The sequence below is a fragment of the Podarcis cretensis genome, assembly GCF_951804945.1.
Source record: "Podarcis cretensis genome assembly, chromosome: 13".
Lineage (NCBI taxonomy): Eukaryota > Metazoa > Chordata > Lepidosauria > Squamata > Lacertidae > Podarcis > Podarcis cretensis.
Window position 1 is genome coordinate 40,096,166 of NC_137182.1, and position 19,739 is coordinate 40,115,904.

At 48.2% G+C, this 19,739-nt stretch overlaps 1 protein-coding gene across 3 annotated transcripts; it reads left to right on the plus strand.

Moving 5' to 3' along the window:
- The first annotated feature begins 794 nt into the window (after positions 1-794).
- PRRT2 (proline rich transmembrane protein 2) lies at positions 795-19,469 on the plus strand. 3 transcript variants are annotated; one of them, XM_079950985.1, is made up of 4 exons: positions 795-962; positions 9,887-10,499; positions 11,838-11,970; positions 14,047-19,469. In XM_079950985.1, exons 2-4 carry the CDS (start codon positions 9,900-9,902, stop codon positions 14,055-14,057), a joined length of 744 nt encoding a protein of 247 aa, XP_079807111.1. In that variant the 5' UTR covers positions 795-962; positions 9,887-9,899; the 3' UTR covers positions 14,058-19,469. The 3 variants fall into 3 exon arrangements, with proteins under 3 accessions (XP_079807111.1, XP_079807109.1, XP_079807110.1); XM_079950983.1 differs by having other exon boundaries at positions 799-970; XM_079950984.1 differs by lacking the exon at positions 795-962 and adding an exon at positions 1,028-1,192.
- Positions 19,470-19,739: the final 270 nt, after the last annotated feature.

A 19,739-nucleotide genomic window follows, 5' to 3' on the forward strand; every position in this document is an offset into this window, starting at 1 on the left:
CCTTTATGCCTATTTAAAATGTCTAATGGATCTGGCACCAGGTCGCAATTCTCAGCTCTAAGTGGGTTTCCCAATGCACTTCCTTGCTTCCTGTGATTACCCAGGAGGATCTCTTCTCTTTTTTTCATGGTTGCTGCATCAAACTCCCCTTTCTAGGAGAAGGAGCAAATGCCTTGTGGCTGGACATCTGGGTGGTGGTGGCGGCGGTGGCAGTGGGGTTTTTTGCTGGTTGGTAGACAGCAAATGCTGCACTGGAGCTGTGGCATGGTGTGAGCGAGGCGGGTTAATTGTGGGCTCTTTCCTCCCTCCCTTGTGCAGCAGCCGGGGCAGGTTATAAATAATGGATGAGAAACTGGAAGCGAGAGATTTTATATAATTTTCTCCCGGAGGGGGAGGAGGGAGGGCTGTGGAGCCAGGATTCCCCAAAAACAGATTGGTGCAGAAAATTTCCCACATCATCTTGCTGAGCTCAGCTGGGCGGAGGGCACAGTTTCCCTCCTTCGCCCAGCCTGCGGTCCCCTTCAGTCCCGCACCCTCAGGTCCCACCCATGGGGTCTTCCCAGGCACCCTTCAGCCCCATCTGCCAGCTCCCATTTTTATTCAGCGCACATTTGTGCCTCTGGGCAGTCCCTGAGGAGGAGGCAATGGTGGCGGTGCTGGGACTTCTTAGTCCTTTGATGCTCATTGCACTTGTGGCTTGCTGACATGAAGTTTTGGTCTATTCCAGGGGGGTTGAGGTGGAGAGGAGATACAGAATATGTGGGACGCTTCCAGTACCAACACCATTTCTGCTAATGTCTTGCCCCCGCCCGATCAGCTGATTCTTCATAAAACCCAAACCACAACTCCCTCCCCCCAACCTCAACCAGCTTGCCTTGAAGAAGCAGGGTCGATTAGACCATTTGATGCACACACTCGTGCAAAGGGAGGGGAAGGGGCGTCTTTGCAGACAAAGCTGCCGAGTGAGCAAGTAAGAGGGGTGGGTTTGTGGGGGGGGGAGGGAAGGGGGGCGGAGGCTGCATTTCCCCATCTATTCCTCCCTCTGAAGCCAGGGAGAGAAGGGGAGGGGAGAGAAGGAGGGATACAGCAGAAAGGGAGGGGTGTGATGTGTGCGTAAGGGGGGGGCACTAATCCTGCCAGCCATTTGCCCACCCCACCCCCTTCTGCCAACTGGACACAGCCAGGAGCCCAGGTAGGAGAAGAGAGACTCTGCCTTGGTCCATCCTTAGCCCCCCCAAACCCTCTTTATCTATTTGTCTAAAAGGATAACGGTGCTGCGGCAAGCGGGCGGGGGAGACGGGGGGGGGACTGAAGGGAGCAGGCGGAGATGGGTGTGAACGGGAAAAGGGGAGCGGGGGGCACTCTCCAAGGGGTGACGATGGAGATGGGGGGCTGGAAGATTCACGGAGGCACCTGGCGGTGGGGGTGTAGGGATGCGAAGTGAGGGCGGGGCAGCAGGGAGTAGTGGGTGGGGGTGGATATGTAGGGCAACCGAATCCCCTCGCCGGCTGCTGGTGTCATCTATGGGCACAGAAATGGGAAAAGGGGAAAGGTGCAGCGCGGAAAAGGAGGGCGGAGGAAGAAAGCAGTTGGTTTTGGGGTTGGGGGAGATGTTCGGAGGGTCTCGATCCCGTGTGTACGCGCGCGCGCGTGTTTCTTAAGGAGAAATGGGTCGAAGAGTTGGACGGGCTGGCTAAGGGAGGTGGAAGAGGGAGGCTGAGTGTGGAGAAGCTCTGGCTCAGCCTTGCTCAGAAATGGGTGTGAAGGAAGGAGGGCGTGAGAGGGAAGTTGGAAATAAATGGAGGGGGGAGGGCAGTGGGTGTTTAGGAGGAGACGTAGGGGGCAGAGGGGTGGGCTGTGGCGAGCCCTTGCTAAAGCTACAACCCGATGCTCTCTTTCCTGGAAGTAAGTCCTAAGGAACTCAACGGGACCAGCTGCTGTGTAGACCCGTGCAGGATTTCCCCATAAGTCTCTCTGAAAGGGGTTTTAGTGAGCAAGGGGGCAGTGAATGGCTGGCAGGTTGGAGAAGGGGGGTTGCTTTTCCCCTTTGAAGCTGGGGACCGGGGTGGATGTGAGGAGGAGGAGGGGATACAGACGCGTCTCGGAGTTAGAAAAGGGTTGCAGGAGCTGTCCTTGGTAGCAGAAGGCGTTGGTCGTGTGGAAGTCGGGTGCGGGGAGTGAAGTCACTGGGCGGAGGGGGAGAGGGGGGCGTAAACAGTGAGGCAAAACAGGTGAGGAGGGAAGGATTTGTGGAGGTGAGCTCCCACCAGGGGTAAGATGAAGGATAGAAGCGGGAGTCCCCAAGGGAGGCGGTTTGGGTGGTGGGAAGGCGATTGTGGATGGATGCTGTGAAGGAGAAATTGCCCCTGGTACAAGAGGGAGAAGGAGGGACTGTGTGGGGCTTGGGTGTGTGGAACCAGCCCAAAGAGAGGGGCGGCTCTGGTGTGTGGGGGGCGTCAAGGTGGGTTTGCCCAGTTGGGTGTGGTCTTAGAGAAAGAGAAGGGAGGGAGGGATGTTGCCTATGTAAAGCACAGAACACATTCACAGGTAAGATCCTCTGTCCTAAAACAGGTGATTTATCTGAGAAAGGGAATTCCTTCCAAGGTAGGGTCAAGCACTATCTCTCTGATGTGTGGCCCCCAAACTGGTTTCCAAGTTCACTCCCCAGCTACCTGCAGTATAAATGAGACTTAGATGATTTTATGATGCTTGCATGCTTTAATGTACAACAATTCCCATTCTGTTTGGCAGAAGAAGCTGTCGGACGACCAACGGCTCTCCTTAAGCCACCTAATAGGTCTTTGCAGCAAGCATAACATGTGACTGCTTGCAGAGGGTGGACTGGTGAGGGACAAAGCACACAGAACTACCCTAAGTCAAAGGAGAGTCTGCATCAGCACTATGCTGTGTGTGTGTCTCCTCTTCTTATAAGAGAAAATGCTTAGCAGTGGACCAGGGATGTGATGTAATGGCAAGGCTGTGGGTGGGTGAAGGAGAGAGTGGGTGAGACCATTGGTGACTTGGCCATGGGGCCTGTCAGGATGCCTTCAATGGCGCACGGCTTCAACAGATGGGGGAATCAGCCTCCCCATGGCAGATCCTCCGTTTGAGGAAGGAAGCAGCTGTTTGCCAGAGCCAGTAACTGGGAAGGAATTGTTGAGGCTGTCAAGCACAGAGATCGGCTGGTCAGGCTAATCGGAGGTGTCAGGCAAAGATCTCTTTGTGATGGCCCAGGATTTACTGCTGTGGTTACATCTGCTGCACAGCAGGCGATCAAAATGTGTGCAGGGCACATGCAAGTGTGTGGAAATAAGGTAATGGTTTTAAGGATCAATGTCCATTGCATTGGGGTTTGTCATAAAATAATAATCTGCCTCGGGAACAAATCAGGTCTCTGTGCATCTGAATTGCACAAAGTGGTGGCCGTGCCACATGTCAGCCTTGTCTATGTGCCTGCTGAATGGGTACTAGAGAAATTGTGTGGATGCCCATTGCACTATGTGGATCAGCAAGGAGCAGGATGTCAGGCACAACTGCCTTGGTCATGTGGAGGTGTTCCATGCCTCCAGGCTCCATAATAATCGGATGGCTGTGTCAGTCACAGAATCTGTTATGGCATCTTTGTGCCCGCCAGTGTTTTAATCATGTTGTCTGTCTGCGTCTCGTTCAAAGAGTGTGTCAGTCAGGAAGCAGGAACATGGTAATGAGAACCAGTATATCATGACAATTGTTGTAGCACTTTCTTAAGAGGGGAAAAACACACACAAGCCTGCCACTCTTCCCTCTTACAGACAACAGGACTAAAACAGCTTTGGAGAACCACTTGGCCAGATTGGAGGAAGGAATGCATGAACACAGCCTCCTGCATCCTTGACGTATGATTTCCTAACCCATTTATGCCTCTAGAGAAGAACTCTAAATTTCCCCTGCTTGTTGCTTCCCTCCAAATAATATATTTCATATTTCCCATTAATTTCAGTGGTGCTTTTGCAGGAAACCCAATGGATTGTGCTCTGAAGTCTGAGCCAAAGTCTGCCTGCAAATCGTATGCACATTTACCTGTGAGAGTAAGTTCCATTTGAATCAGGATCACTCCCAGTGGTATCCACAGGGAAATTAGCACAGTCTGTCAGCTGTGCGGGAGCTGCCTCTGGCCTGTAGGTCAGAGATGGCCCATGGGGCTTCCCCATCCATCCTACCCCCTCCCCTCTTCTCCCTCCCATGTGATTTGGTGCCCTTCACATAGTTAAGGTTTCCTTTTTCCTCTCTGCAAGATCTATACCAGCTCCCTCTAGCTTCTATTTTCTTCTGATGATCCATGCCCTCTCCCTCTCCCTGCAACTGATCATACCTTCTAAAATTGCATTGCCTTTGCACATTTTAACATTGCAGTATACTGTGTCCAGGCCAAGCGCCCCAGATCTTTGAGAGGTAGGTCAGACCTGAAAGTGCAGAAGTTGTAACATATTTTGTTGAAGATTATCAACCCACAGCATCACTCATATGGTCTATCCTCTGTCAAAGAACTGAACTGAAGGAAGGGGAAAAGAAGAGGGGGACCAAGGTTGGTCAGTTCCCACCCTGAAATTTCCTTGTGAAGACTCTGGTGGAAAGGGATTTAAGGTGGAGATTAGTGATAACTCACCTAAGCAGAGGCTAGCATGACCTAGGAAGGAGTCTGATGGAATAATTATGCCTGCCAAGATTTAATTTCTCCTCTGCAGAATCAATAAATTTAAGATAATTCAATATGGTTCCAGCCCCTACTGCTCCCTTCCAATACCAACCCGCAGTTCAATTCTGCATACACATTCCCTGTATGTAGTGAGAGTCTGCTTCTGTTTTGCTCATCTCACTGTGGCGAAAGATGCTCTTGGTTCTGCATACCAGTTCTACAGTCTCTCTCCTTGGATCAGATGTGAACTGTCCTGATCATTTCCAATTGCTGATAAGCCGATGCAAGGTATTTGTTACACTGGATGTTTTGGAGTTGTGTGTGTTTGTGTGTGTTTGTGTGTGTCCTTTGACTTGGTCTCCTCTGACTTTGTGAGCTCTAGGGTGCAGTTTGAAGGCCGCCACTCAATGAAACTAAGCACATCTGGGTCTGGTCACTGCCTGGATGGGAGATGTACATCATATTGAATTCTATGATGGAAGAAAAACAGGATAGAAATGTAAATAATCATGCATATAGCTCTGCTTTCGCACATTCGTTTGGGACCTTGTGTCTTCTGATAATGCTTTGCACTTAACAGCCTGGTATATGATGAGAGTCTGCTTTGGTGTTACACAACTATAGAGACACTGCAGCACGTGCCAGGGAAGTGTCCCAACAGATCACAGGATGCCCACTAGGAAGTACAATTGTTTGTTTGTTTGTTTATGTTATCACATGTGTGTCTCTTTTTTAAAAAAAACCTGCACAGCTGTTTACAATTTTAATCACAAAAACTGTACGCCAACAAACATTGACAATGATAAAAGCCACAACAGTTTTAGAAGGAGCTTAGGCCAGCAATCAAACAAAGCATAACAAACCAACTGATTTCTAAAGGCTTTCTGAAAAATAAACATTTTACCTCAGTTTTCGGAAGACAGCGGGGGAGAAACTATTCACCTGCCTCATAAAGAGTTCCCAGAACATCAGAGCTGCGACTGAGAAGACGCTGCCCCTATTTGGGAGTGAATCCAACCTCTCCGTAGAGCATCAGCAACAGGTCTTCTTCAGAAGATCTTAAGAGTTCATGAGGACTCTAAACCTCTAGGATTTTAAGGGCAGATGTCTCAAAATAGGTGATATTTAAGAACAGTCACATACATCTGTCTACAGGTGGGCTGCTGCTGCTGCTGCTTCATTTTCCACTAGCTGAAGTTTCCAAACTATCTTCAAGCACATGTGGAGGGCTTCAGAAGGCTCTAATCTGGAAGCCACCAAAGCATGCACAACAGTGCCTTGATCTCTCAGCGGTAGGTGAACAACCATAGCTCAGCTGGAAGAGCATCTGCTTTGCATGCAGAAGGCCTTAGGTTCAATCCCCAGCAGCTCCAGGTAAGGACTGGGAAAAGGCTCCTTCCTGGAACACTGGAGAGCTGCCCCCAGTCAGTGGAAAAAATACCTGATGGTCTAATCTGGTCTAAGGCAGCTTCCAGGTATAGGTGGCATATCAGCCAAAGATGAATGGTGGGTCCACTTGTTTGCACTGATAGCTGTGGTGCAGGCAGTCTGGAAGGCCAGTTTACGCAGGGCATTTTTAGAAGGGAATGCAATAAACACCTGCTTGCAAATATGCATCATAGAGGTACATTTGCAAAGGATGGCTATAGGGCCATTGTCTTTGGCTATAGGGCCTTTGCCTTTGGCTATAGGGCCCTGTCAGTGAGTCCGTTTTATGTGTGAAGTGGTCCACTGACCAGAGCCACCAGTTTAATGTCTGCTATTTCCAGAGGGCCAAAGCACACCCCCCATACTTCCGTTTGTACTTAGCCCTTCTCACAATTCCTAAGAGCTGTGCCTTGGGCAAGAGGATGCCTTTAGTTTTGTGCATGTCCTTGATAATAGTTGTTTTGGTGTATGTTTTCAAGTGGGCTAGTGTTTGCAGCTACTTTATTGATTTAAAACGGGAGCATTTATTTCTTGTTTGAGTTCCATTTCTACCTCCTTTCAAAGACTGCTTTTCCCAGTTTTGTTTCTGGAAAGAGAAAAGCATAGATATTGAATCTGGAGTGTTGGCATTAGGAACACCATTCAGGGAAGGCAGGGATGGCCCCATGTGATGGAGCACTTAGCTGCTCTCGAGCCCATTCTCTGGTTCTGTACGCTATATAGTCTATTGTTAAGCAACGGAATAGAGATGCATACAAGGTGCGCTTGCCAGAGATCTCTTTGCATTCAAAAAGGGGTGAGGCAGGTCTTTATCCTCTGTGAATAAAAACTGTCATAGTTACTGTGAAGTATAAAAGAAGAAAAGAATCACAACACAGATTACACACACACACACACACACACACACACACACACACACCAATTTTCCTTTATGCAATGGTATGTCTTAAAGTATGTGTGCATGTTGTTGTTTTTTATTTCACTTTTTGCAATTTAACTAGGAAGGTATCCACAAACCAGCTGCTAGGGCTTATCTCCCAACCACTTAAATCTCTTTCTCACCCTCATCCACCCACTACTGAAATCTGAAATGGCACCTTGAGTTTATGCTTAACATTACTCGCCTTACGGTTTCATTGGCAGCACTAGGCTCTTCATTAAGCATTCCTCCAAGTCCATTTCCAAGGGCAACGTAAAAGCTGAATCTGAATTTCTGCCAAATAAGAAACTGGGCGAAATTTAATATAAACGCAATCTATGGAGGAGGTCCTGTTAAGTGTGCCACAGGTTCCCTAAGTCCGCTAAATGGTACTGCAGGGAAGACCTCCTCCATGCAGGCGCCCAACTTGTGTGAAATGAGTTACCTCTGGAGATGTGCCAACTGTTAGGTGCTCCCACTGGCAACTAAAAACACACATCTCCCACACAAGCGTCTCCATGAAACGATAAGGCAGAATGCAAATGCTTTTCACAAAGTTATAAGTAGTTTCTTAGTCCTTCTTGTAGATCATGATGGGACAAAACAGTAAAGAGTCCGCAGGGGCTCTTTAGATATATTGGAGCCAGGTTGCTCTCTAAGTAGCAGAAGGGCTGTGTGCATCACTTAGATTGACATGTGCCCAGCGCTAGAAACTCATATATATAAGCAAGGTGTCAAATGGCACCTTAAATCTAGGTTACAGCCACCACAATGGAATGTCTATTTTCCAGGGGGTTGGACTGGATGATTCTCGGGGTCCTTTCCAATGCTACAGTTTTTGATCCTATGATCTCATCTATGTTACTTGACTGTAGCTTGCTCTCACAACAATTCACTTGTCCCAGTTGGCAAGGAGGAGAAACACACACAGTGGAAATGGAACCGGAATAAACGATGAAATAAGGCAGAGGTTTTAAAACTATGGCCGCCAACTTGGCGCCCAGAAATCTCCACGTACTTGCTATTAGAACCACTCCAGTAGCAAAACGCTCCTGGTGCCTGGCTAATTTCTAACAGCGCATGTGCCATTCAGTGGAATGGCAATATTGGGTTGTGTTGGTTGGAAAGATGGTGATGGTAGCGATGGTGTGTATTTGGGTGGTGGGGCCAGCTGGGTCATGAGGCAAAGTGAGGAAACTGCCTCAGGTGTCACAGGGGGGTGGGCAGTTGTATCAGTCCTTGAATGCTCTTTCTGAACCTCCCAGCCACCTCTCTCTGTAGAAGGTAGAGCGATGTATGTCACACAGCGCCCTGCTAAACTAGCCTGCTGACTCAAATGTGAGTCCCATTGTCAGTGCTGAAGTGAAATCCAGAGGGGATGCAATATTTTATTTTGCCTCAGGCGGCAGAGTGTCTTGGGTTGGCCTTGTTGAGTGAGTGTCCTCACCTGGATGGGTGCCACCCATTACACAGTAAAAAGAAATAAATAAATAACGAAATGCTGGGCTCAAGATTGCTGAAAGAGAAGGAAATAAATACTAACCCCCAATCTTTGGTGTGGCAGACCTGCCTGAAGCTCCTCAGATGAAAGGGAAAGCACGAATTCAGAGGCATTCTGTTCATATTTTAGTTTGTATTATATGATATAGGTAAAGGTAAAGGTACCCCTGCCCGTAGGGGCCAGTCTTGCCAGACTCTGGGGTTGTGTGCCCATCTCACTTAAGAGGCCAGGGGCCAGCGCTGTCCGGAGACACTTCCGGGTCACGTGGCCAGCGTGACATCGCTGCTCTGGCCAGAGCCAGAGCCGCACACGGAAACGCCGTTTACCTTCCCGCTGGTAAGCGGTCCCTATTTATCTACTTGCACCCGGAGGTGCTTTCGAACTGCTAGGTTGGCAGGCGCTGGGACCGAGCTGCGGGAGCGCACCCCGCCGCAGGGATTCGAACCGCCGACCTTTCGATCGGCAAGCCCTAGGCACTGAGGCTTTAACCCACAGCGCCACCTGCGTCCCTATTATATGATATATTATGAAGTAATTGTGTTGTTAGAAAGGCATGTACAGTAGCTATGAATTATTGCTCTATGAATAGCACCTGTTACGTTATTCCATATATAGGAGCAATTAAAACAAACGAAAACCTTGCATCCCGGCTGAATTCATATTTCCATATAATGCTAAAAGCCATTCACCTTTCTTTACAAACCGAGCATCATATACTTTATTTCTCTTGAGCACGTGTCTAATAAGAAGTAGCAATTTTCACAGAGACATCCCATATCCTATAAAAAACCGATCACATAGAAGAGAGGTGATGTTATTTCCTCCCTCCCCCATATGCAGCTGTCACAATTTTTGCAACCGTTGATAAGTTGGTCAACCTTTTTGCACATCAACCTGATCCACACATTGCTTTAGACCAGGGGAGAGGGCAGTGCTTTTCCCCCCCGGGGGTACGCAGGGGTACGCATACCCCTAAACATATAATGAATCTAAGTTTGGCCTCATTGAGGGGCAGTATTTCAATATGAGTAGGAAAATGAGAGTAACCTTAAACATTTTTTTTAGGAAAAAAAGCACTGGGAGGGGGTATCTCCAGCAGAGCCAGGAATGATGAGAAATGGAACACAACCACCTCTGAAGGCTGTCAAGATACCCATCCCTGCTTTTGGCAGCTCAAAGGGACACTGAAGGCTGCTAGGGGGTTGGGAGGACTCTGGGAACTTGGCTGCAAGTTGAGAAGCACTGGTCCATTGGCCCTGGACTTTGGTTCTGCAGATCAGACCCAGGACCAGGCAGAGAGGGGAAAGACGGCTGGTTCTCCACCCTGAACATTCCCCCCTCCTCTAATTCTCCTCTAATCCAGGTAGCTGCCTGCCATGTCGGACGACGCTGAGAAGAACGAGGCTCCCCCAGAACAGGAGCAGCAAGGGAAGGAGGAGGAGAAGCAGGAGCAGGGGAAGCCTGAGGATCATGCCCAGGAGGAGAAGGAGGAGGGGAAGCCTGAGGAGCAGCCCAAGCCGCAGTCCCCACCTAAGAGCCCCAAAGGCCCAGAGACCCCCGCATCGCCTGTGATGGTGACGGTGACCATTGAGGAGGAGACGGTGGGGGAGCCGCAGGAGAATGGGGACCCCCCAGGGATTAGGGCTGGCTCAGCTGAGGAGATAGGGACCACCCCGGCCCCACCCACTAGCCCCCCAGCCCGCTCCAAGTCGGCATCGTTGAATGACCTGAAGCCTCAGAACAGCATCAATGGCGGCCCAAGGGCTGTCGTGAGGGGCAGTTTGTCCGGATCTCAGGTGCACTTAGCGGGATCCGCGGGGTCTCCGCGTGCCAGCCTGAGCCGGCAGGCCTCTGCAACAGGATCAGCAGCTGGTGAAGCTGGGGAGAAACCCAGAGACTACATATTCATTGCTGCCCTCTCCTGTTTCTGCCCAATCTGGCCTATCAACATTGTCGCCTTTGTGTATTCTGTCATGGTAAGTGAAAAAAAAGGGAGTGGCGCCTCTCTCTCTCTCTCTCTCTCTCTCTCTCTGTGTGTGTGTATTTGGTTTGTGTGTCCTGGAACACTAAGAGAGCCACCTGCTGCTTTGATACACCCACCAGCACCAAGGCTGTCCCCACAATAGCGCTTCCTTGTCACTTTTCTCTTTCGTTTGTGGGTCAATCTCCTCCTCAGCCAAGGAACAAGGCTACTAACTTGGAAGTGGCTCAGTCTGCTGCTTAAAGTCTCAGACTGGAGCACCTCCTCACAGGTAAATCTACCCACACAAGAAGGTGGTCTGGGACACCTCTCCGAGAGTCGACGAACCTACTAGAAAGTTTCCTTCAGGTCTATTTGGTAAAACCCGCTAAATGTAACAAAATAGGTTTGGCGGCTCATGCCAGCTGACCATTCGCAATCCACCCAAATCCATTTTGAGCACACGTTACCACCATACAAGCCTCTCACTGCGCAATCCTTTCCGTGTCTTCTCAAAAGTAAGTTCCGTTGAGCTACACGAGGTTTGCTTCCAGGTGGGCATAGGATCGCAAGCTTAAATTCTGTTTTCTTGTGTCTCGTTCTTCCGTTAGGAAGCTCAGAGGTTGCTTCTATCCAAGCAGCAGCCAAGAAGGATCTCAACTTCTTGGCTTCTTGCCATAGCATTAGGTCCTCTCCCAAACCCCATGCTCTGATGCAGCCCCCTCATGACAGGTCAGGCCATGAGTCCCTTGGCTGCTGTCCCCTTGAACTGGCAGTGGATTGACAGGCTCTTTGGCAAAGGTCCTCCCCATACCTGCTGCCAGAGATGCCTTTCGTTGAAGGTGCTGAGGACCCAGCCTGGGACAGCACAGCAAGACTCTCACCCCACAACCCTGGCTTTTCCCCAGCAGCCAGCCAGGTGAGGCAGTGGGTGAGGACCCCAGGGGTTCAGAAGGGCCCCTCACCAGCCTGACCCAGCTCTGCTGCCATTCACCTCCCCATGGACCCCCAGGATGGCTGTTTTAGTGGTATCGTCTGTGGTGACTGCCTGCTTTCTTAATGACTATGGTGGCCCCAGCCTATGGATCTATGAAATCTACAGAAGGCAGGGGCTGCTGCTGCTGCTGCCATAGCAGCTGAAACAGAAGCACACACTGCCTTGGGTGTGGGTGGGTGTTGGTGGCACCATGCTGAGGGCCCCCTGTGTGTGGGCCCATTTTCCTCTGACAATGCAGGCAAGTGTAGAGTTTTCTCTTTCAATTCTCCCTGTTCTTCCTTTAACCAAAAGGCTGCATGTCAAGACAATCACCAAACCCTTGCTCCTTTTTCTTTTTCTTTTGTAATTCCTCTCCAGTCCCGGAACAGCTTCCAGCAGGGAGACATTGACGGCGCACGGCGCCTGGGACGGGTAGCAAAGCTGCTGAGCATTGTTGCGTTGGTCGGGGGGGTGCTCATCATCGTGGCATCTTGCGCCATCAACTTCGGAGGTGAGTATCCCAAGAACCAGGGGGTGGAGAGGACTCTTGTCCAAACATTTTGTCCTTTAAGCTCTAGCCCCCTTGCCCAGTCTTCTGCTGCAGTATAAAGAAACCAGCAGAATGGGATTCCAGGGATTTTTGGGTTTTTGAAAAAACTAACATTTGTGATCAGTTTGGCAAGAGAAGGGCTTGGCAATGCATTATGGGACGTAGTGAGCCTAGGGATGGAAACGCTAATGGTGGCTCATTTGCACACATGCCACCTGACAGCGTATTTCGGCTGGATCCAGATTGCCTGAGTGCTTTTGAGGGGAACCTGCAACCTGTGGGACACCATCAGGCCAGAGGAGAATATATTATTCTTAGAATCCTTAATATTGCCATTTAAAAAGTCAGCATCTGCCACAGCACTCAGCGCTTAGTCACAGAAGTATTGTTTTAAACCAATTTTACTTTATAGTCAAGGGGTGTATAAATTTTATGAAATAAATAAACAGATGGTGCAATTTCTAGTCAAGAATATATGTTTGTATCAGATTGTGACCTCTCTCTGAGCCAGTGGAATAGAGGGGGCTGCTTAAAGCAAGGGGAAGCTGCTCCAAATTGGCTATCTTTGTAACAGTTGCCCTTCTTAAGAGAAAGGCTTATCAGTGGAGAGATAATATACATATATAATGCAGGTGCTAAGTTAATTCTGTCGCCAAAATGGGGCTACTGAGAGAAAAAGGGGGAGGGATCAGCAAGTTTGCGGAATTTTGCAGGAGATGATGTTGGGGGAGGGGGGAGAGAATAGAAGAAAACTCCATTAAGCCCCCAAGCTGAAGGAACCCAGGAAGGGCTAAGCATGCTCAGAAATCATGAAATGCTGAGTGTCTGTTTAGGGAAGCTTTTAATGTTTAACAGACTATTGTATTTTAATATTTTGTTGGAAGCCGCCCAGATGGGTGTGGTATAAATAATAAATTATTATTATTATTATCTGTTGGGAAGGAAAGACAAGGGTGGACGTGGGATGGAGGAGGCATGGCTGGCTGGAACACTGAATATAGGGAGCACTCCACGCCACAATATTTTGTTGCCAAATCTCAAGAAGAGTGTGAAAGGTGGGGTCTTTTTGAGGGGGGGAGGTTAGAAACCAAATCAAAGAAAGAGACTGCCTCTCCTACCCCTTTCATATCCTGCTGTGTACACTTACAAAAGTACCGGTATTTTGAGAGTTCAGGAGAGCAGTCAGGATCACTGTTACCTGAGGAGTGAGGCGAGTTCCATGCCTTCCCTTCTCAAAAGAAAAGAGCTTTTCTTTTCCTCATAAAGTTGTCCCCAACACCTCCATTTTCTTCCTAACCCTCTGGGGAAAATGGCAGCTTCTTGAAATGGTCAGTTTTATCCCTTTTGCTGTATGCTCTGCTTTTCATGTCCTACCTTCAGAGCAACCCCCCTTCCCGAGCACAGCTATTGCTTCTTTCCCCCCCAAATTATTACACATTATCCCAGATATGGGGAACCTTTGGTCCTCCAGATGTTTTCTCCAGATGTTACAACTCCCCCTAATCCTGACCTTTGACCCAGGCTGATGGAAATGGGAATCCCAAAGGCATTTGGATGGCTACAGCCTCCCCTCCCCTCACATTACACAGTGCTTTTTGTAAGGTTCTGTTGGCCTTGGCCTTCAGCCACAACCTTGGCCCTAATTCTAAGCAACAGGCCATCTTCATAACTACCAATGTCTCCTCAGAACCCTTTCCCATCCTAACTTCCCTGCTTCCTGCTGCCAGCATACCTAAAGCAGCCAAAAACAAAAAAGGAGAAAATAAGTGCATCCCTCAGACCTTCCCCTGACGTTGCCTCCTTAGCCTCCATGTTGCTTTCCCAATGACCTGTTCCCACATGCTCCAGATTCTAGTGGAAGCCAGGTGTGGGGAGGTTGAATTGGGGCATGTGTGAAAATGTTTTCCCCTTCATGTTTCTTTCCAGGTAGTAAAAATCTCCTTCTTCTGTTCTCCTTCCCTGTGTTCTTATTCTGCTCCCCCAACCCCAACCCGCCTTGCCCCTGAATCCCTCTCCTTCCCCACCCGAACCCCTCAGTGTTCCAGTGAAGGCGGCACTCAACTTGCCACTTCATCCCTAGCACCGAAACGTTCATCTTTGGAGCTGGGAGCCAGCATGAGTACAGAACATCCATCCCATGTCCCCATCCATCTCTGAACCATGCAAAAACAGGAGCACAAGAATGGAGATGAGAGAGAGAAAAAGAGAGGGACACGAGAGAGCGAAACTGAGAGAAACAATGTCTTGTTATGCTTGCATGTGTCCCATCCTTCTAGGGATTTTAGCTAACCAAAAATAAGGCGAAAAAGGAGAAAGAAAACAAATATTAGATGGGGAGGTATTCCCATCTCCTCTTTCCTCTCTGCCATTTTCTCCCTCTCTCTGCACTCTCTCTCACTCTCCTTCCATCCATCCAGTCATCTGTTCAACCAATGACCCATCTGCCCATCTTCCATCCACTGCCAAATTTCGACAGCAAATAAAACTCTTTCGATATTCCATGTTTACAAGAACGTGCCGGAGAAAAGCTCTTTTTCCCCACCCCCCTGGGAAGGAGGTGGGGAGCATGTTTACATGTTTGCTGGGAACAAATGAACAGAACCAGCAGCAGCAAGAGAGGAAACACTTCTTAGGTCTCCTGCTCTCATCCGTCGTGTTTACAAAGACAGCAAGCAGGAACAAGCAGCGAAGAGCCCACCAGAGTTTTGCAGGTGGGAGTTTGTTGTAGTGAGTTAACTGTTGCGTCAGAGGAGGTCTGCTAACAAGCAGGCCAAAGCTGCCTGGATTTGGTGGCACACACACACACAGGCGTGGAGGCTGGCTTGTATAACCGAATCCATCACCCAGCCACTCAACAGGAAAGAGAACGGCAGTGAAATTTATGGTATTGGCTGGAGAAATGAATAAAATCAATGTCGAGGGAATACCGCTCTGAGCAAAATGATTCTAACAAACGGGACCGGTGGAAGTTGGAGCGTGAAAGTGGAAATTGTGGACGAGGCAATGGAGGAGAAAGAATGAGCCAAGGGCCTTGCAAAGAAGGGAACAGACTGGTAAGAGTGGTGGTGGGTTTTATGGGGGGGGGAGAGGTGACACTACTCTTCAAGATGAAGGCGCAAGTACAAAAGAGGAGGAAGAAGAAAAAGGGCAGCGCAAGAAGTTGGAAGAATGGCAAATGAGCCAACGGGGGAACAAAAACCCACCAGTCATGAAAGAATAGAACTGGTGCTGCTGCATTTTTACATGAGAAAGTTGCTGGAATGAATGAACTGGGAAGGATAGAGAACAGTATTAGTAGGCACCCCTTTCAGAAAAAAAGAGAGCATGGGCCAAGGTATCTCTTTTTCCTCTAGAAGTCCAGTTGCTGGTATTAGAGCAGGGCCACAGGGTGTTGGGTTGCATAGGGTTCTTCAGCAGGGAAAAGGAAAGCAGAACATGGATCTAAATGGAAGCAGAAAAAGGCAGGATGTCTAACCGTTTCCAGAGGGGTAGCCTTGTTAGTCTGTTGCAGCAAATACAACAGAAGAGGTCTGTGGCCCCTTAAGAGAATAATGGTGTCTTGTGGCTTAAGCTGTCATGTACAGATGAATCAAGTGGTAACCTGAGTTTGCAGGCACATCTAAATGGCGGGGTGAGGAGTGAGGTCAGAGCGAAATATAATGCAAAAAGTTCAGATTGTGACAATGACATAAAATGTAGGTAAACTAGTTGACAAAGTAGTATTGATGATAACACCGGGATCCTGACCTTGGTAAGCCAATTAATACATGTAGCTTACCAATGCCAGGATGCAGGTGTTACCATCAACACAGCTTTGATGATGCATTTATTTGGGAATTGACAGCTGTCACAGTCTGTACTTTTTCAGCAGATTTCCCTCCAATCTTGCTCATCTTTGTCCACCCTGTCCTGTCTCCCAATTATGTATACTCCATTCATCTGATAAGGTAGACTCTAGTCTACAGAAGCTTATGCAGCAATAAATTAGTCTTCAAGGTGAGACAATGCTCAGTTGTGTTTACATTTTCAGAGAAGCGGGGATGCCTACACATGGCATTTTGAAGTGAATTTGATACACCATGGGCATGTGCATGGTTTTTGTGTGATTTTCATGATGCCCTTATCCAAAGAGCATCCTGTTTATCCCTAGCCCCCATTCCCTGTGTTTCTTCTCAAACCCGCCTTAACGTGGTAAAAGAAAAAAGCACCATAAATAATAAAGTTTTTTTTTTGCTTTTGCTGCAAAAGACTAAGGGCCTTGTGGCACCTTAAAGGCCATCAAATGTCATGGCATAAACTCCCACGAACTACATTTATGCCATAATACATTGGTTAGTCTTTAAGCTATTTTGGTGTTTGTCATGTTGGCATATGTGGCTTTTAAGGGGAAGCGAAGTTTGGCTAAACACAGATTAAGAGAAACTGAAAGTATCTGGTTGGGGTGGGAGTCAGCTGAGACGTTTGCTTATTTATATCCTGCCTTTATCCCAAGTTGGCATGGATTTAGGGCAGCAACAGGGCAGACTGGAGCACACACAAGAGGCAATGGAGGCAGTTAGGAAGGCATAGAAAGCTGTTTAGGCCAAGCCCTTTGGCATTAAGTTCCCTGGCCACACCAGGAAATCTGAATGTGTTTGCTCAGTTCTGGCATGAGGCCATTTTTGAAATGCAGAATGGATAGGAGAGGTCAGCAATCGCACACTCGTGACAAAAGAAACAGAGCAGGAACTAAGGAGTGAGAAAACACCAAGGCCAGGAAAAGAGGTTCAAAGCAGAAACGTGTGAGTGAGAGAGAGACTGAGAGAGATGTGTGATAAGACACCCCCCTCCCCTGAAAACAAGTTGAAAAACTGCTGGATGGGGAAAGTTATATACACAGAATTGCAGAATGAAAGGCTAATATATGAGATCAGCTGGTGGTGCGAGAGAGTGTGTGGGATGGGCGAAGGAAGCACTGAAGGCTACAAACTCCCTCTGGATGTGAAAATGATGACCCAGGCCAGTTTAAAATCCGCTGGAAGAGGAACTGTGTGTGTGTTGGGTGTCCTGCGAAGGGAAGCAGATAAGAGCGAGCCCCTGTGGAGCAAAAGGCTGAAGAAGAGTGTTAAGATCACACTGGAAAGTGGAGCAACAGAACACGAAAGGGGCACCGGTAGAGGAGAGTCGAACTGTACTTCACTGACGGAGGAATACACAAGAGAGCATACACTCCATACCAAACGACAACAACAACAACAACAACAACAACAACTATTTTTAAAGGGCCTGATGGACAACTGTGTATGCTACTGGACAGAGACAACTGGGTGGGTGGGGTGGGTGGGGGAAGGGCACCAGCAAAGAATTGTGTGTGTGTGTCAGACACGAATTTTCACCCGGCACAATGTGACTAATTTTTTGCTTTGTTTCTCAGACTGTTATTCAATGGGGCTGGGGAGGGAGGGTGGGAATATGGGGGAAGGGGTGGTATAATGGCCTCCTCATTTAAAATCTGTGCTCGGAGGATGTCACAGGGCTTTATTTAGGGTGAGGGGGTGACCTTAAACTCCCCCCGTTAATCCCATCTGCACGAATTATTAACCTCTGACCTTCCCTCAACTATCCCTCAGAAAAATAATAATTTTGCTCTCCCTTTGATGGGTGCATGGCGTAGAAGGCAGGGCAATTTTGTTGTTTTTCTCCCGCTTCCTGGAGACTGTAACTCTCTAAGGTGGGAAGGGATGGCAGGGGAAAGCTGTTGTATTTTGATGTTGAAATGCAAGTATTCTAATCTGCATGTTTTTATATGCTTATATTTGGGGGGAGGGAAAGTTGAGGGGTGAATCAGAAACTTGGAAGGGAGGAGAGAGCTCAGAGTGTATTATGGTGTGAAAGTCAATAGGAAGGACGGCTTTGAGGGGGGAAGGGGTCAGGAAAGTGGTGAGGGGGCTGGCAGGTGAATGGCGGTCTCTTAGAGGAGGGAAAATAGGGTTCGGTTTGGTGGGAGATGGAATACCAGCGGGACCAAAATGGAAGGAGAGGTGGGTTCAGCGGGATTCAGGAAACCCAAATCTCAAGCAGGACAGGGTCAGGAACAAGGAATTGTTTTGGGATGGATTGCAAATAACAGTGAGGGAAGAATTAGAACTTCGCACAGGGATCAGTAACTGGGGCCTGCTTAGTTATAGCCAGCCCGCCGAGAGGGAGGTATCCAGTCCTCTCTTTAGCAAGAAGGACAGTGGATTGGCCCACAGTCCACTTGGAGAAGGACTATTGTCCTGCAACCGCCATCCTGTAGCAGCTAACTTCAAGTGACCTGCTAAGTAGAATCGACTGCTGATCTGAGACTTCAGATCAAAGTTGGGGTCCACAATGCAATCTGAAAGGAGAGGTTCCATTGCAGCAATCTTCTCTCAAAGCTACCTTACCTGTTGCCCCTTCCCACCCAGCCACCCCCGGTCTACAAAATAATCTGTTGCCTTGTTTTACACTCAAAACCATGCTTTAAACCACCACCAGACCCTGGGGGACAGGAGAGGGTGGGCACGAAGGGGGGTTAAAATCAGAATTTGAGGAGGCGCCTATGGAACGATAGGAGAGACTATTTGTTGGAGGAGAGGGGTTTTACATTTACACGTATCCGTTATTGAATGAAAAACCACATAACCTATATCTTTGACATGATGCTTGATAGATGTTTTCATATTTGGGGTGGGGCAAAATTTTGGATGCTGAAGAATGAAGTTTGCTTTACTATTATACAATTCGGGGCAGGGTGAGGTTTTTAGGGGGGAAAGAACAAGAGGGAGATTTTATTTTGTATTTCCTTCCCCCCCCCTCCGTTTTTGAGACGTAGTTTAGTTTTTCACTTTGTGGAGCACTAAGCGTGCCTTCATATGTGGCGGCGTTGAGGAGGGAACAGGAAACATCATAGCCTGACACTTCCTATCCCTCTGCAACACCGTCTCAGTGAAAATATAAATTTCCACCATCTTTCCTGATGGGGAGATATGGAAGCAGGTCTATTTACGCCAGGAGAACCAATTTCAATCATGCCATCATTCCAAAAAACAAATCGCAGCTCATTGTTTTCCATATAGCGCTCGTAACATAATGTTGAGCAAAAATGGGTAAGCACTTTTATTCACTAGATTTGCTTATTTTGTAACTAATTGGTTCCTGTTCATTTTTCTGCTCGGTTCTGCATTATTTGTGCCTGCTAATTAAAATTATTATATTAAAAACAGGAAAGGGTGGGGTCTTCCTGAGTCTGGGACCAATCAAATCCTTTCATAAGATTCAGAATTTTGTTTTGGTTTTTGTGTGTGGGGGGTGGGGAGTTCCAAGAAATATTACAAATCCTATTATCAGTTTGTATAAAGAAATGGTGGGTGGGGTGGGGCGGGAGAAGGTCAAATTATAAACTGCTACAGATTTTTGTATCAACGCATGAATCGAGTAAATAAACTCAGATGCATGAAGGCCGTGTCTGTCCCTGTTTCCTGCAAAGCTTTTGTGTCTGTGCCAATTCTCTACCCAACAAGAAAACTCACAAGGAAAACCGAATTTAATTCAGGGTGGTCCAACACGTAGCCCTCAGTGTATTTTCTGGTGGCCCTCTGCAACATTTGCACACACACACACACACCCTGCCACAAGCCCTTGCATTGCCTTCCGAAAGCCAGGTAAGGAGGCACGAGACTCTGGCAGCACCCTAGAGCCTCCTGCCTCCTTCCCAAAGACTCAAACTG

Bases quoted from the DNA above. Each gene is read 5' to 3' on its own strand.
- PRRT2 (XM_079950985.1), top strand. From the start codon at position 9,900: ATGTCGGACGACGCTGAGAAGAACGAGGCTCCCCCAGAACAGGAGCAG. The intron at 10,500-11,837 runs GTAAGTGAAAAA...ATTCCTCTCCAG, and splicing joins CCTTTGTGTATTCTGTCATG to TCCCGGAACAGCTTCCAGCA.